General features: G+C 40.5%; 1 protein-coding gene across 2 annotated transcripts in view; it reads left to right on the top strand.

Annotated features, from left to right (window-relative positions):
* GRM3 (glutamate metabotropic receptor 3) overlaps positions 1 to 18172 on the top strand; it is a 219156-nt gene that overhangs the window by 138286 nt on the left and 62698 nt on the right. For both annotated transcript variants that reach the window (XM_027071786.2, XM_027071784.2), the window contains one exon: positions 3706 to 4561. In XM_027071786.2, the coding sequence (XP_026927587.1) occupies positions 3838 to 4561 (724 nt within the window). In that variant the 5' untranslated portion in view covers positions 3706 to 3837. The remainder of the gene's footprint in view (positions 1 to 3705; positions 4562 to 18172) is intronic.

The raw sequence follows: 18172 nt of genomic DNA, 5'->3' as shown, positions 1-18172 counted from the left end.
GTCAGTTAAGCATCTGACTTCGGCTCAGGTCATGTTCTCACCACTCGTGAGTTTGAGCCCCGCATGGGGGTCTGTGCTGACAGCTCAGAGCCTGGAGTCTGCTTCAGATTCTGCTTCTCCCTCTCTCTCTGTCCCTCCCCCACTTTCACTCTGTCTCACTCTCTCTCTCAAAAATAAATACACGTTAAAAAAAAAAAAACTTTAAAACTCTATTCTAGAGAGTTACCAAAACACATCCTGCTTACTGATTTATTTAATCTTAATTTATATTTCTTGAATTTCCCCTTCCTCCTTCTTTTTCACCCTCTGACAGTCCTCCCCTTATTGAATCCTCAAAGATTATTCATGGGGATCCCACAGATTCATCTGCTGTTTCTCCCAGAATTCAGAGCTGGAAGCAAACTCAAATAACATGGGTTATTATGGGCTTTTGTTTAGTCTACTCTCCCACAATGATGCAAGATAAGATTTTCATTTAATTGTATTACCATCTCCACGTTGGGAAACATTCTCACTGAATAGAGGGAAGAGGCAAGAGGGATTGGGCAAGGTCTTTTCTTTCACCATCTGGAACCAACTTCCCCAGCCAGTAAGTCTCTCTTTTCACCAAGTCTTCTCCTGAAACATAAACACATAACAGTACCAGCAACAACAAAAATCACTTTGCTCCATTTTCGCATTCTGTGTTTTAGTCTCCCTAATTCTTACAGGTGTATTCCCATCTTTTAGCTGCCCATGGGGAGGCCCAAGGACCCGACACAGCCCTAGCACCCATCTCTTGTCACTAGCTCTTTTATCACTCAAAGGCCCCCATGGGTTCTTTGGAGACCTAGTCTTTACCGTCTTATCAAAACTATTCTCTACAGTGGGAGTTATTTTTCAAATCTTTCTCTCTTAGGCTATGTACCTTTTTAGAGTCTCTGTCCATGAGAAGTGTATCTCTACTTTTAAACCATTTTTTTTTTTTTTGCTAACGCCTATATAACTCAATCCTCGTTTTCCTCATTCCACTCCTACTAATAATATAATTGGATAGCTTTCTTCCAAAATTTCACATTACCTCCCCATCCGAAAATTGTTCTTCTTTTACTCTTAAAATGATGTCCAGTGTAGGAGTTCCCCTTATTCCTTCATGCTCTCTCAGAGAAACCATATGGCCAGGAAAGCAAGTTAAGAATGTTGCAGATGCCCAAGTTTTAGACAAATGAGATAGGAAACATCCAGCTGACAACTATCTGGAGGTCCCCCAACTCTGGTTCCAAGTTTTATGTTAGTAAGAAAGCTCCTCCTACCAGCAGCTAGACAATCTGTGGTGTAGGCCATGGCACAGCTCCTATTCTTCTCCCCTCTTCTTCCCACCTGGGCGTCTTTCTGTGCTCCACCCTTCAGATTCATAGTCACACACTATGCATGGTTCTAATAATTGCAATAATTGCACTTTGACTCTAGCCCTCCACCCTCCCCAACGTGCTACGGCTCATCGTGGCCCCTTCCCCGTGCAGGGAAACTTTTCTGCGTTGCCATTATTCTATGCATAATTCATTCTATCGTACAGCCTGCCTTATCTGAAAATTGTTTTCAGACATCCTGGAGAGGCAGACACGAAGCCACAGGATCCTATCAGTCAACAGATAAGAATTCTTTTTCTAAGCAGCTTCTCATTACTTGTACCCCTCTGGGAGAAGAAAGTTTTGGCAGCTTAGGATCCTTTCACTGTGACTCCTAGCTACCAGAAAATAATATTTCTGGGCATTTTTCAGGTCCTTTCATTCTCTGCCTCCCTGAGGGGGTTAAGGTCTTGACGAATATAACTTGAAGATGAGAAAACTGTAGCATCAAGAAGAGATGGCTTCTCCAGTGCTACCCAAAAACACCATTACCAAGGCAAGCCTGAGCGCAGACAGGGCTCTCTCTTACTGCCAGTCTGCAACCATGGTACATAAATCCGAAGGAAGCCAGGTGATCAGTCTAGAAGTAATGACAGTACTTGCTTATTCCCCCATCAATCAGGCTGAGTAAACAAACAGCACTCCTATGTTCAAATGAATCGGTGTTGGCCATTTTGTTCAGGGTCTCCGAGTCCTGATAAAAGAAGAAATAAATGGCATACTAGCCTTCATCCACCCAGCCTCCCAGCCACTTACCTCTATTCCCCCAAATCTATCTGTATCCTAAAATTTCTTTTAGCAGGTTTTTACCAGCTGCAAGAAAGATTTGGGCCTTAAATTTGCTTTATTTTGCACGGTAAGTGCCAGATTTTCTAGCTGTTCTATTTGTAGTTAAGTGAGAGGGACCAGGATTTGAAATGATATAGAAAACATTTTTGATAGCTCTGGGCTATATCAAGTGTTGGTTTTAATAGCAGGCCAGATCTCCAAGAACATGCTGTGTGGCTGTGTATGAACTTGGCTGTTAGTTTCCTTTGCCAGATGAAATGATGATTAATCAGGACTCAGATGTCAGTTGTTTTATGTTACTTGTGCTCTTTGCTAACAGCTGCCTGTTTCAAGCTGTGCTTCCTACATGTCAAATGTAAACCTGAAACCACAATTTCCAGAAGGAAAATTTCAAAGTACTCACAGAGTATATCAGAATATTCAGTGTTGTTGCTGATTAAAGCACAATTAGTGTGTTACGTAACTTAGCTGAAGTCAGTATAGAGACAGGAGGGTTCAGGCTATGTGAAGTATCCAGGAAAAATTAAAATAAACGTATTAGATGTACATATAATGTGTGCAGAGATTTTAAGATAAATTTTTATGCAAATATTCAATGCATAAAATGCTCCTTGGTAAGCTAGTGTCATTTTTTTTTTATTGGGTAAGAAATAAACACAGTGAACTACTCCTGGTAGGTGAATTATGACAAATTTAAATTCTTTATTCAAGCCTTAAAATTTTGAAGGAGACGGTTCTTTCTTGATCAGGTCTTTAATACTTCCTAACTTGCTTTTTAATCAAAAATGCCATTAGAATAGCATCTGTATGCTTTCTTTTTACATAGTCTAAACAGAAACAAAATTTGAAAAGGAAAAGGAAAGCAAAGAAAATGTCAAGCTTTTCAGAAGTTTAGAAGAGCATGTGCCAAAATTTAGAGCGGACCAAAAAGAATTGATTTTTTTTTTTCCCTCTTAACCTAGATAATAAATGTCTAATTTGGACTGTCCATGTGGCATCAGGTTCCCAATTTAAACTCTTCCAGAGACTGCCATTTTTAGCAAAAGAGGGGGAAGTGAGAATCAGGCAACACCCAGGCTTTTTCTACACAACCGCAGCCAAGTCGTCTAAAAACCGGTTTGGCCAATTCCCTTGTAAGTTCGCTGTCTGACAGAGCTGTAGCAGGACCCCAGAAACCTGAACCAACCACACTGAAGGCACCTGAACAGGACCGATCTTTGCCCGGGGCCTAGCATAAAGTCTAGGACACAGAGAGCACTGCCCTTTTCATGTCTCTACTCTGCCCTTTCCCAAAGCATAAACATTTCCCCTTGAAACAGCTCCCTAAAAGCCAAAACACAGCGCAGGGAAGCTTCTGGCAACGAGGTACGCAAGACTTTCGCGATCCAGAGGGGAAAAGGGAGCTGGGTAAACAGTCTGGTATTGTTCATTTTTCACGTGCGTTTACCAGAAGGTTTCTAAAACAAGTACTTCTCTTTCTCCTCCTCCCCCCTCCCCCCGCCCACCACCCCCGCTCCCCCCTCCCCAGGTGGCAAACCTGCTAAGGCTCTTCCAGATCCCTCAGATAAGCTACGCGTCCACCAGCGCCAAACTCAGCGACAAGTCGCGCTATGATTACTTTGCCAGGACCGTGCCCCCGGACTTCTACCAGGCCAAAGCCATGGCCGAGATCCTGCGTTTCTTCAACTGGACCTACGTGTCCACCGTGGCCTCGGAGGGCGACTACGGGGAGACGGGCATCGAGGCCTTCGAGCAGGAAGCCCGCCAGCGCAACATCTGCATCGCCACGGCGGAGAAGGTGGGTCGCTCCAACATCCGCAAGTCCTACGACAGCGTGATCCGCGAGCTGCTGCAGAAGCCCAACGCGCGCGTCGTGGTCCTCTTCATGCGCAGCGACGACTCGCGCGAGCTCATCGCTGCCGCCAGCCGCGCCAACGCCTCCTTCACCTGGGTGGCCAGCGACGGCTGGGGCGCGCAGGAGAGCATCGTCAAGGGCAGCGAGCACGTGGCCTACGGCGCCATCACACTGGAGCTCGCCTCGCACCCCGTGCGCCAGTTCGACCGCTACTTCCAGAGCCTCAACCCCTACAACAACCACCGCAACCCCTGGTTCCGGGACTTCTGGGAGCAGAAGTTCCAGTGCAGCCTCCAGAACAAGCGGAACCACCGGCGCGCGTGCGACAAGCACCTGGCCATCGACAGCAGCAACTACGAGCAAGAGTCCAAGATCATGTTTGTGGTGAACGCGGTGTATGCCATGGCCCACGCCCTGCACAAAATGCAGCGTACCCTGTGTCCCAACACCACCAAGCTGTGCGATGCTATGAAGATCCTGGACGGGAAGAAGTTGTACAAGGACTATTTGCTGAAAATCAACTTCACAGGTAAGCAAGGAGCAAAGCTTTCCTCGTTTTCTGTGGGATAAACAGGTGGAATCAAGCAAGAATCAAATACCTCTGCCCCTGACCCAGAAATCTTCCTTTCGGAGCCACAAAAAAGGGTGCAACCTGTTACACAAATATTCCAAGATGCAATGTGACGGCTCTGATGTTCTTAACTTATTTTTGAGGGAATATCTTGGCTGATAGACTACCCATAATTGAAAGGCTCCCCAGGCTAGGCTGACGTGTGGTAACTGCCTACATGCGGGCTATGCCACATTTGCTCTCTTTCTTGTTAGCCGTAGGGTATGACACGTGTGATATGGGCATTTAATCTTCTTTAGCAGAATTGGCAACTCTCTAAGGAACATGAACTTCCAAGCCCTCTTTGTGGGTGATTTGAGCAAAAGAATCTAATAACTTTCACAGTGGGTGAGAGAAAAAAAAGTCGCTGTTTTCCCAGAGCTTAATTAGGGGGGTAAAGGGGAAAACACTCAGACCATGGTGATTTCCAGGCATTTGAGTTTATTTCGTCTGTTATAAAGAAACGTTTCCATGTTGGCATTAAGGGATGCGGATTTTCTCAAATGATGTTATGAAACAAAACTTTTCCTGAGAGCATGAGTGTCAGCTACACTGAAGACTGATGGAAGTCATTTCAATACCGTCAATAGATAGGCAAAGGTGTATTTCAAGTGGCTTTTGTTTCCTCTTCCTTTGATTCTAAATATGGTAAACTGTTTCTAAATATAGCATTGCATTTCAATGCATTACTAACATAAAAAGCACAAAATTTTTAGGTTTGATTTCTTTACTAAGGTGCGTGTGATAGCAGTGCATTAAGGTACTGGTTCTGAGGACTTTAGTTTATCCCAAATCATAAATTGTAAGTAATATTATACGGCACAAAAAAATTGATGCCAGAAATAGTACAGCGATAAAATGCTTTCATTTGCCTAAATTGCTAGTAATAATAATCTCCCCTGCCATTAGGGCATCCTTCTAATCTGCACAGTCTGGTTCAATTGGTTTCTCCCCCAAGACGTGAAACTTTGTATGCTCAAATCATACTGTGCTTGGAATAAGCAGCAGTTCCCATGTCATCTTTATAGATGACCACTCAGAAGTCAAATGACCTGAAAAATCACTGGTAATACTAAGAGAGGACCCCATGATCATTGGTTCCTATTCCAGAATTCTAATTCTTAAACCAGCCTTGAAAATAAGCACAAAATTTACCAGCCTGCATTTTGCACATCTTTTCTTCATTCTACCCAGGGGGAGCCAACGTAGTGGAAATCAGTTACGTCAATATTTCCTCCTATTCATCTACGAGTTATTTCTTACCATTAGAATGGCTGTAATAGGTGGTAAAGATGAAACTCTTTCTGTGTCCCATACTCCCACAGATGCATTCCATGTAGAAATAATATATATTTACCTCAAAATCCCAGATCAGGTTCCACTGCCATCTCCAGAAAATAAGAAAGGACCATGCAGCCAGGTCCTTTACTCTAAATGTCTGTACTCTAAATATAAATGAATTTCTCAAGTATCTGTAAATAGCATCTACAATGCACTTAATTCTTAAAGATAAATAAGATAAGCATCCTTCCTACCCCACTTCGGACTACCCGTGGGGTAATTATTTATCTTTATTCACCACACGTATTCATTAACCTTATTGTTGTACTTCATTCCTTACTCCTTAGTACGCAAATACACAGATGTATTCACTCAGCAGCAGCTACTATAAAGAGAACTCTTAGATTTCAGTGAGCCCTTGCAAGGTATTTGATGTAACCAAAACATTTTCCTTCATTTCATGGCCTGAGTCCTAAATGGCAAAGAAAAGTGAAGCAATAAGGCCATTATTCAGATAAATGAAACAGAATTATCTTCCTTTTGTCTGTCTTGTTCAATTACTGGCTTTGATTCTACAATTTGGTGCAGCTTTATAAACTTGACCACAAAGTGCTATTTTAGCTTTCTCAATTTGTTCGACATTACCAGTCATTCTCCATCTCTGAAGAGAGGAGAAGGGTGAGACACAGGTTGAAACGACAGAGAAGAGAGGGAACTTATACCAACCACCAGTGCCATCATGCTTCGTAGTGTGAGAATTGGACACGAAAACACCTTACTGGGGGAGGACGATGAAGTGCTAAAGAAGCTAAACATGCACATTAAAAAAATAAGACTCCCCCAGTTACCTGTTGAAAAACAGGTGCTGTTTTACATTTTTTTCTGAAATAGTATCTTTGTTTTTCTAACTTGAATGTTGACACAATGGACTAAGCACAATGGTAAACAGCAAACAGTCTTCGCTCAGGTGGGTCGAACGACCGCTCTTCTAGCCATCTGCTTGTACTCGGTGCATTTACTACAAGGTTCTTCTGACAAGGGATAGTTGCAGTCCGTTCCCTAAGGGCTCTAGCCGTTATAGGATGGAAGAGCTAAGGCCCCTGAGAATTTTAATGGCATAAATTAAAATACTCTTTGGTTCCTTGGTATATTCCTGCTGGCTAGTTCCAGCGTTGGCCAACACGCGTATCCTTGACATTAACCTGCTTTCGATATTCCTTTTGCAAAAGAGATTTTGCAGAACGATTCTTTGTTAAAGCTTCTTCAACACAGTGAGCTCTTCTGGCATCGGATCTAACCAGTGTCTACCTCCCTAGACTCATCTTTTGCTTACACCCCACCTTCAGCCTTCCTTCCATGAAGACTACTTGCAGTTCTCCGAGTACATCCTGCCTTTGTATCCTCTGTGCCTAAAACATACATGTAACGTACATGTCTATTTCATCCATGTAGAACGCTCTCACCCCATCCCCATCTGCCGTATCTAGTACCTTCACTTGTTCAATCTCCACTGCTACCACCCTGGTCCAAGCCACCGACATCTCTAGGCTACATTTTACAATAATCTAATCGATTTACTCTTGCCCACCTCCAACCCAGCCTCCACAACCCATTCTCTGCAGGACAGCCAGAACGCGCTCTTAAAACTTAAATCAGGGGCGCCTGGGTGGCTCAGTCAATTGAGCATCCAACTCTTGATCTCAGCTCAGGTCATGATCCCAGGGTCACGGGATTCAGCCCCATGTTGGGATCTCTGTGCTGAACCTGGAGCCTGCTTGGGGATTCTCTCTCTCTGCCCCTTCTCTCTCTCTCTCTCTTTCAAATAAAAAATTATAAAAAAATAAATAAAACTTACAGGAAGTCACCCCTCTGCTCATAACCTCTTAGGGAGTTCCCCCATTTCACTCAACAACAAAAGTCAAATAATCCTTGCAATGCCCTGCAAATGTCCTCCTGGATCCACCCCCTCCCTGTCCCTCTTACTCTCCTGTCACCACCTGTTACTCCCCTCTTTCTTACTTCACTCCAGCCCCCCTGGTTTCCAAACTCGGGGCTTTTTCACTGCCCCTCCTCTCTCTACCTGTAATGCCCCTCCCCCACATATTCGTAAGGCCAGGTGATTCCCTCACTTCCTTCAAACCTTTACTCAAATGTTAGCTTTTCTTTTTTTTTTTTTTAATGTTTATTTATTTTTGAGACAGAGAGAGACAGAGCATGAACGGGGGAGGGTCAGAGAGAGAGAGGGAGACACAGAATCGGAAACAGGCTCCAGGCTCTGAGCTGTCGGCACAGAGCCCAACGCGGGGCTCGAACTCACGGACCGCGAGATCACGACCTCAGCCGAAGTCGGACGCTTAACCGACCGAGCCACCCAGGCGCCCCAAATGTTAGCTTTTCGAGGAGGCCCACCAGGTAATCCTTCTGAAAATTGCAGTTCGCTTCCCCTGCCCCACCACAGGTCGTTCCTATTTCTTTTTAAGCTGCTCTACTTCTTTTATGCACCATGTTTCTTTTTCCACTTTCTCTCATACCGTATCCTTCATTTTCGTGTTTATTCTCTAGTGTTTGATCTTCATGTTTGAATATAAACTCCATGAAAACAGAAATCATTATCAATTTTTCACTGATGTAGCTCAAGCATAATAAGCCCTCAGTAAATATTATTGATTACGAATAGCACTTGACACCCAAACTTACATTTCCTTCTCTGTCTCCATTAGTAGATTGTGAGCTTTTTCGAGGCAGAGAAGATATGTTTCATCTCTTATCTGAAATGCCCAAACACAGTTTCTGGTGCAGAGTGGGCATTCCATGAATGTCTACTAAAGGAATGAGGAATGAGAAAAACAATCAGTAGATGTATTCATTCTTTTTAGGAAAACTTCATGTATATATCGCATTCACTAACAAATGAATGTCAACAAAGAAAAGGATGTGACTTCTAGAATGGGCTGCTTTTATCTAAGCACTGTCCTTTAGTTATGTTCTGTGATTGTATTTGAGATAAATTTAAGACCTAACAGCATTAGCTCTGGATCTCTTACCCATCCCTGTTTTATAAATGAAGTCCCCCCAACTCACAGTGATCTGTCCAAGGTCATCATGTGATTAGTGGCAGTAACAAAGACTGAAATCCAGGGCTGAAACCAATGGATCCAGGGCCTCTTTTGTGTGGAACCAAGGACCCTAGGAAGCTGAGGACTTTGATCCCAAACATCGAAAATCGTTTCTGACACACATTAGATATTAATGAAATGTTTGTTGAAGGAATGAAAGACGACCAATAAGTTTGAAATGTGTTTCTTTTTGTGCTACTCTTTATAAATCTTTTAATGATCCTGAGCCACATTACCAATCAGTTGGAGCTGAGATGGTTCATAAGACACCCAAACTTTGGAAGCTGAGCCTTAGAATCTAAACCTTAGGATATTATAAAAAAATTTTCAAAGGTGATTTTTTTGTTGTCAGTAAAAATTTTTTTCCATCTAAAGAGTCACGTCATGGAGAATTCTGAAAGAAATATTTAAATGCGAATTATGTTTGTTGCCATCTGACTTTTCAAAATTACTTTGAATTCTATGTGCTCATTTATTTCCGTGTGCTCAGCATGCAACAGGGAAGCTTAAACTACCAAGTCAGTTGAAAACAGAGGAAACAGAGAGGACCATTAAACATCCTAAGTGCAGTATCGCTGGCATTTTCGTGTGTTCTCAGTAGAGTAAAAGCCCTGTCACTTTTTATCCTGAGACCAATTCCAGAAAGTGGAGGAGAAGAAAATCATAGAGTGACAAAAGGCCTTCCTCAAAGATGAACCTGCCCTACTCCTCACTTGACAGAGGTGGAAATTCAGGATGTCAGCATTATTATCTTCACTTACTGAAGCACATAAGAGTGAACTCGACTGTCAGAGTGATCTGGTAACTAAAGTACACCCCATTCAAAAGAACAAAAGGAACAGCTCCCACTTACTGAACATACTGCCAGAGGGGCTCCAAGGCACGACCGCTATCGAGTAGGCGTTCCCTCGGAAATAACACGCAGAACCTTCCTCTGTGGATTCGCAAGTGTTGGTGGGCTGGAATGTTTGAGAATGGAGAAATTGAGAACTTGACACGATAGGACATTTATCCAAGACCACTTAACGGAGTAGGTGACCTCAACCTCCTGATTTAGACATTCATTCCACAGATAGGTTTAGACTTCATGCTGGGACCTGGGGACGCCAGAATAAACAGATCAGATGCAGTCCCTGCTTTATGGAGCGACTCAAGTAGAGAAGCAGGATTATTGGGGCCTGCAATGTTGAGGCCTTGGCTTAGGTTTTGTGTTCGTTTGGTTCCAGCTTTTGTTTTGAATTGGAAAACTATTATGTATCTTAGGCCCAGAAGAAATCTCCAACTCACTGAGCAAATATCAGTCCCAGGACTTGACTTACAAGGGAAGAGGACGGCTCCCTATTATTGCTGGATTTGTGGTCATAGTAGGACTGGATAATAGGACACACGGCAATGACAGTTTTTGTTGTTAATGTCGTTGTTGCTCATTTTTGTTTTTTCTTTTTGGGGGGTGGGGGGATGGAGAGATGAGGCACACTCACCTCTTGGTTCCAGCAAGGAGACAGGCTGCTGAGATCAGAGACCTGGAGCCTGGTGGGGACGGTGCAGCCTTGTTCTTATGTTTATAATTCTCCACACCTAGAAGAGGAGCAGAGGCAGAAAATGAGTAATCCGGCCTCGCTGTCCCACTCACCTCTGTGTCTGACTCATCCAGTAGGTCCAAGGATCACTCCTGGTTGGGACTGTAATCACAGAGCACAGGCCAGGAAGGGCAGATTTTCTGGAACACTGCACTCCAAGGAATATGTTTGAGCTGGCCCCAACCCAGCAAGACTCTCCTCTTGACAAGTACAGGGCCATCCAAGGCACAGCGAGGAAGCCAAAATGGTAATGGCCACATCTTTAGATGAATGGGCTTTGAAGTCCCTGAAAGAGCAAACTGCTCTTGATCTTGCTTCCTCCCCTGGAACATTTGTAGTTCCCACAAAAGCACAGAAACTTGTTCCAGCTCTGCTGATCAAAAGCATTTCCAAAATGTAAAGATAAATATCCTGTACTTCTTTCTTCCCTTTTCTCTCTGGTCAGCTTCCTGGGGTCACAAGAATAAGATTTAAGCCCCCAAAGGACACCACTAATGTGTTTACTTATTTGTTTATGCGCCATGCATCTGTGCTTTGGTGTCTTAGAAGCTTGAGAAATGGTTCTCATTTTAAGGTCACGCAGTGGAGAACAGGAGCCTCTAGAAAACCTCATTTTCCACTTTGGCCTGAGCTTTCTGCTGCCGCTGTTTATTATTCTTATCATCTAGCTGGCATTACTATTATTATTATCTCATAATTCTTAACTTACCTTGATTCGTTTGAAGAGCCATCCTGTCTATAAAGCAAAAAAAATAAAAAATAAAAAAAATAAGTACTAGTCCCCAATGAAGTAGAAAAGAAATGGATTCTCCCACCTTGCTGATCAGAAAAAAGTACAACAAATATACTGTCTCCTACATGTTGCTAGGCTTTGTGGACACCGTGGTGTATTTATAGGAATATCGCTTACAAAGGTGTCTGGAGATTGAGGGAAATATTCTGAGCATTTTCTAACACTATAGCTAACATACAGTTTAAAAATAAGTTTAACCTATGTTCCTGACCTTTGGAACACCTGGTGTTATCCCACAATAACCTGGTCTTTAAAGGTTTCTAATCTCAGTTGAATTGGAAACACCTGTTTTTCTACTGACATATACCTTTGTGCTACTACTCATCTTCAAGAGAACACTGGAAAACCAAAATAGATAAAGGAAGTATTTCTGATGGATTTAGAAAAAAAAAAATTCTGAGCACAATGGCCATCATATACTGAAAAAGAGGACTTCTCTTTGAAGATTTTAAAAGATTAAATTGTCATCTAATGAAGCAGGTGGTTATGGGAGATCCTTCCCAGAGTTGGGTTTAGTAAGACCTAACAAAATCGTGAGCAGTGAACACAGCTTCTGAAAATTAAGGATGTGATGTTGCTGCCCGAGGGGTAGGCGCTGAGGATGATGACTAAAGAACTCAATGCCTGGTCATTATCCTCATCTCCCTCTGTCTTTAAACATTTAACTATTCTCCATAGTATTGTTAGTCATTGTATGTGATATCACCAGGATAGATTACATAGTCGTCCTTCACATACTTTCTCCAAACCCCTAGCATTATACCTGGGGTTCGTATAAACACTCATTTGTATCTAGTTTATTCCAAAACAATGATATTTAAAGGATTCATCCCACTGCCTCAGATGAATTAGAATTTGATAAGGTGGCAGGGTCCCCAGAAGTTATAGTGCTAAATGACATTTCAGAATATCTAAAAACTTAATTCTGTAACAAAATTCTAAATAATTTTACTAGCACAGAATTGACCATAAGTTACATTTCCAAAATAATATCTCAAATACAAAATTATGTTCATATACACACTAAGCTGCCAAACCAAGTATGATTAGTGGTTGTATGACTATTAATATTTTTAGATTTTTTAATTAAAAAAAATTTTCTTCCAGTTTTATTGAGACAAAATTGACGTATAACATTTTGTAAATGTAAGGTATACAGTGTGTTGATTTGATATTTATTACAGAGTGATAACCATCATATCATTAGCTAATACCTGCATCCCATCACATAAGTACCATTACTTTTTTGTGGTGAGAACATTTAAGAACTACTCTTTTAGCATAAAATACAATATTCTTAACTATAATGACCGTGCTGTACATTAGATCCCCAGAATTTATTCATCTTACAACTGGAAGTGTATACTCTTTGACCAACATCTCCCCAATTCCCCCAATCTCTTAGCACCTGGTAAACATCATTCTAATCTCTGTTTCTATGAGTTCAGCTTTTTTAGATTCCACATATAAATGATATCATACAGTGTTTGTCTTTGTCTGTCTTATTTCATTTAGCATAATATCCCCCAAGGTCATCCATGTTGTCACAAATGGCAAGATTTCCTTCTTTCACATGGTTTAATAATACTCAGTAGTATATATACCACATCTTATCTATCTCTTCATCTATTGACAATTAGGTTGTTTACGTATCTTGGCTATTGTAAATAATGCTTCAGTGAACTTGGGAGTGTTGATAATATTCTCAATATCCTGTTTTCATTTCCTTTGGAAACATACTGAGAAGTGGGGTATCTGGATAATATGTTTTTTAGTTTTTGGTTGTTGTTTTTTTGCTTGTTTGTTTGTTTTTGAGCAACCTCCATACTGTTTCTCATAGTGGCTATACCAATACACATTCCTACCAACAGCATACAAGGGTTCCCTTTTCTCCATATCCTTGCCAACACGTGTTACATTTTGTGTGTTTGATGATAGCCATTCTAACAGCTGTATGGTTGTATCTCATTATGGCTTTGATTTGCATCTCCCTCATGATTAGTGATGATGAGCATCTTTTCATGGACTGGTTGGCTATTTGAAGATGTTCTTTGTAAAAATATCAATTCAGTTACTCTGCCCATTTTTAATTGGATTGGGTTTGTTGCTATCGAGTTGTAGGATTTCTTTATGGACTTTAGGTATTAAGCCTTTATCATATAGTATGCAAATATTTTACCCTATTCTATAGGCTCCCTTTTAATTTTGCCGATGGTTTTCTTTGCTGTGCAAAAACATTTTCATTTGATGTAGTTTCACTTGTTTGTATTTGCTTTTGTTGCCTTTGCTTTTGGTGTCAAATCAAAAAAAATCACTGCCAAGACTGAGGTTAAAGAGCTTACTCCCTATGTTTTGTTCTAGGAGTTTTAGGGTACCTGTTCTTATATTCAAGTCTTTAATTTATTTCATTTCTCTTTGATGTACAGTGTAAGATAAGGGTCCAGTTTCATTCTCTTGCATGTGGCTGTCCAGCTTTCCCAACTCCATTTATTAGAGAGATTATCCTTTCCCCATTGTATATTCTTGCCTCCTTTGCCATAAATTAATTAGCCATATATGCATGAGTTTATTTCCGGGCTCACTGTTCTGATCATTGTTCTATGTGTCTGATTTTATTCCAGTTCCATACTGTTTTATTACCATAGCTCTTTTTCAACATTGCTTTGGCTATTTGGAGTCTTTTGTGGTTCCATACAAATTTAATTCTTTTTTCTATTTCTGTGAAAAATCCCGTTGGAATCTTAATAGAGATTGCACTGCATCTATAGATCACTTTGGGTAGTATGGACATTTTAACAATATTAATTCTTTTAATCCGTAAGCACAGAATAACTTTCTGTTTACTTGTGTCGTCTTCAATTTCTTTCATTCATGTCTTACAGTTTTAGTGCACAGATTCTTTACCTCTTTGTTTCAATTTATTTCTATATATGTCATTCTTTTCGAAACTATTGTAAATGGGACTGATTTTATTCATTTCTTTTTCTAATGTATCATTGTTAGTGTGTAGAATCACAGCTGATTTTGTAGAGTGATTTTTGTGTCCTGTAACTTTACTGAACTTGTTGATTAGTTTTACCAGGTTTTCTGGTGGAGCTTTTAGAGTTTTCTCTGTATAGTAGCATCATATGTGATCTGCATATCAAGACAGTTTTACTTCTTCCTTTCCAGTTTAAATCCCTTTTATTTGTATTGTTTCCTAATTACTCTGGCTTGGACTTCCAGTACTATGTTGAATGAAAGTAGAAAGATTGACTATCTTTCTCTTGTTCCTGATCTTAGAGGAAACCTTTCAGCTTTTCAGCACTGAATATGATGTTAGCCTTAGACTTGTTATGTATGGCCTTTATTATGTGGAAGCACTTCCCTCTATATCCATTTATTGTGAGTTTTTATTATGAAAAGATGTTGAGTTTTGTCAGATGCTTTTCTTTCTGCATTAAGAGGATCATATGAGTTTTATCCTTTATTTTGTTAATGTGGTATGTCACACGATTGATTTGCAGATGTTGAAGCATCCTTGAGTTCCTGGAATAAATGCCACTTGATTGTGGTATATGATCCTTTTAAAGTACTATTGAGTGTGGTTTGCAAATATCTTGTCGAAATTTTCGCATCTATGTTCATCAGGGATATTGGCCTGAAGTTTTCTTGTGTGTCCTTGTCTGATTTTGGTATCATGGTAATGCTGGCTTCATAAAATGAGTTTGAACTCATCCTTCATCTTCCATTTTTTAGAAGAATCTGGGAATAATTGGTATTAACTCTTTTTTCATGTTTGGTAGAATTCACCAGTGAAGCCATCTGGCCATGGATTTTTATTTTTGGGAGGTTTTTGGTTACTGATTCAATCTCCTTACTAGTAATGGGTCTGTTCAGATTTTCTATTTCTTCATGATTCGGTCTTGGTAGGTTGTACGTTTCTAGCAATTTATTTAATTCTTCTAGGTTGTCCGGTTTGTTGGCATGTGATTGTTCATTGTAATCTCTTATGGTCCTTCTTAATTGTGTGGTATCAGTTATAATGTCTCCTCTTCTATTTCTGATTTCATTAATTTATTGTATGTAGTTAGGCCCCTTGCAGGGAGTAACTGGGTGGGGGATGTTTTCTGTGTGACCCTCTGCACTGAACCCTGGAGTAATAGCGGCAGCAAGTGCTGTCCATTAGTAACTGCTTCTCTGTTTGCTATAGTCTTGTGGATTTTATAGATACAGGCCCTGTGGGCTTTCAGAGGTAGGTGTTTGGGGGACACTTCCCCCAGGTGGGAGTCTTAAAAGATGAGATGCTAGATTCTGGGTCCAAACCCTTTACTCCTCTGAGAGAAGCTAATAGTTGGGGGTTCCCTCCTGATTGTATGGTACTGTGCTTGGGGTGGGGTTTATGGCAAGAGTACGTCTCAGCCTTTCCTATCCATTTCAATGTGGGTTTTTTTGTTCGTTTGTTGGTTTGCCCAATTTATAGATGTCTCTTAGCTGGTTTCTGGGTTTCTTTAGAGGGAGTGTTCCATTTATAACTGTAAATTCAGTGTGGCCATGGGAGGAGGGGAGTTCAGGAGCTTCCTGTGTCACTCACTTTCTTTAGACTGCCCTCTGGTTTCATCCTTATAAACAAGAATTCTGATGAGTATAACATGATTCCTCTATGGATGTTTGTCTCCTACTTGCTATTAATATTAACTGACTAGTTGTCCATTCATTCATTCCTCATAGCAGATATACAGTGAATTAACAGAAGTTTTTAAAATATAGTCGAAAAATTAAGGCAATTGAATGTATGACTTTAATTCGTCAACTGATTCAGAAAAGATCAATGTTTTTATTTTAGTTGTAGAATGAATTTATCATGTATAGAATCCAAGTAAGAATAGTTTGAGAGCCATTAGTCTAGGTTACACAGATTTATTTTTAAGACAAGATTGGACATTCCATCCCTATGGAACTCAGTAGGCTGGTTACAGATCTCATATTTCACCATTGCAAACTTCTTACATAATTTGTTCTTCATGGTAAAGCACAAACAGAACTGGGAATTCCTAGCGCTACTAGAGAAAAAAAATTTTTTTAATATGGAGGATTTGTGCGCTTGTCAAAGAATCTTTACTGTTCAGTATGAATTAGTGTGAGATACTACAAAGGTTGGAAAAAAATAAGTATATAAGTTCTTTCTGCTCTCAAATAGCTCACAGTTAGTACTATCAGTATGAGAATGTAGCTTTTACACTATAGCAGTTCATCTTTGGCATCTCGAAAGGGTCTGGTAGCATAATATGTACATACAGAGAAGGGATCAGCAGTGAGCAGAGAGTCAGGAAAGGTTTCCTAAAGATTGTAACACGGGATGTGACTAAGATTTGTTAAAAAGGAGGATGGAAGAAAAGGATTTTCCAAGCGAAGAGATCATTACACGGAGACGTGTTCATAAATTGTCAAATGTTTTATTTCTGTTTAACCTATGTTAAAATTCAAAGCTCTTTTGGAAACTAGAATTAAATTGAAATAGTAAAATATTGATCTGATTTTTAGATTAAATCATTTCAAGTTCTCTTGTATAAAAATATAGAGGGGCATCTGGGTTGCTCAGTTGGTTGAGCGTCCAACTCTTGATTTCAGCTTAGGTCATGATGAGCCCTACATCAGGATTCTCTTTCTCCCTCTCTCTCTCTCTCTCTCTCTCTCTCTCTCCCGCCCCCAGCACATACTCACTCAATCTCTCTCTCTCCCTCAAAATAAATCAACAAACCTAAAAAAGGCTTTTCACATTGCTTATGGCCACTAGCTTATCATCTTTACCCTGAACTTCAGCTGAAACCAATGAAGTTCCAACATGAAGAAGAAAGGGGGTTGGGGGGAAGAAAAAGAAACTAGCATTTACTGACCACTACCTGACTGGCAATAACCATTTTATATATTTCACTCATCAATTCTCATAAAGATCCCATCAGGCAAGTATATCTTTGCCCCTCTGTTTTATATATTTAATTGAGGCTCAAAAGAGTTAAATGACTTTCTCAAGTTTGCAAAGCTAAGTAGCCTACCAAGCCAACCCAAGACTGTTTCCTAATCACACATTATTTTCCAGTATTGTTTCCCAAGGAGAAAAAACAAGTTTGTAGCTAGAACAAGGGCACAGTCCCGTCATCATTTGGCTCAGCTTACTATGTGCAGCTGCAGTAATAATAAACAATTGCCGCAAAATGTTCATTATCCAAAAAGGAATTTGTTAACTCTTTCATTAATTGCCATAATGGCATCTTCCAGTGAGAATGACTCATGCAAAGACCTCCAGTTATATATCTCACTCCTTCCTCTGAGAGCATCATATTGTAGGAGATCAATATTTGCAGTATCATGCTGTTATTTCCAAGAATCGATAGTAAATTGCAAAAAGAAGAAGGAGAAGGAGAGGAGGAAGAGGAATAAGTAGAAGTACTTGCTACAGGTCACTGTGTCTTAAATCTTACAACTACATTTTTCCCCTGTCACCCCATGCTCTCAGTCTAATTACAAAAATATCCATAGTTAATTAAAAGCAAAATAATTTAGAAAAGGGGGAGAAACACCAGGTCTGAAACTCTTCCAGACTTTCCATCCGAGCCCCTACTGGTTTTGTGGGTCTGTTTGGTGTATTGGTAAGCTTTTCTCATTGTGCTCATGTGTGTTTTATAGTACCCGTCACAAATCGAGTTTTCTTGCTAAACATAATTAAAAATACCCTTGGTATTTTCACAAATTAGAACGTCTTAAGAATTTTCTATATACA

The sequence above is a fragment of the Acinonyx jubatus genome, chromosome A2, assembly GCF_027475565.1.
Source record: "Acinonyx jubatus isolate Ajub_Pintada_27869175 chromosome A2, VMU_Ajub_asm_v1.0, whole genome shotgun sequence".
Lineage (NCBI taxonomy): Eukaryota > Metazoa > Chordata > Mammalia > Carnivora > Felidae > Acinonyx > Acinonyx jubatus.
Note: the sequence above shows the minus strand (reverse complement) of the source record. Positions and strands in the feature narration are given on the sequence as shown.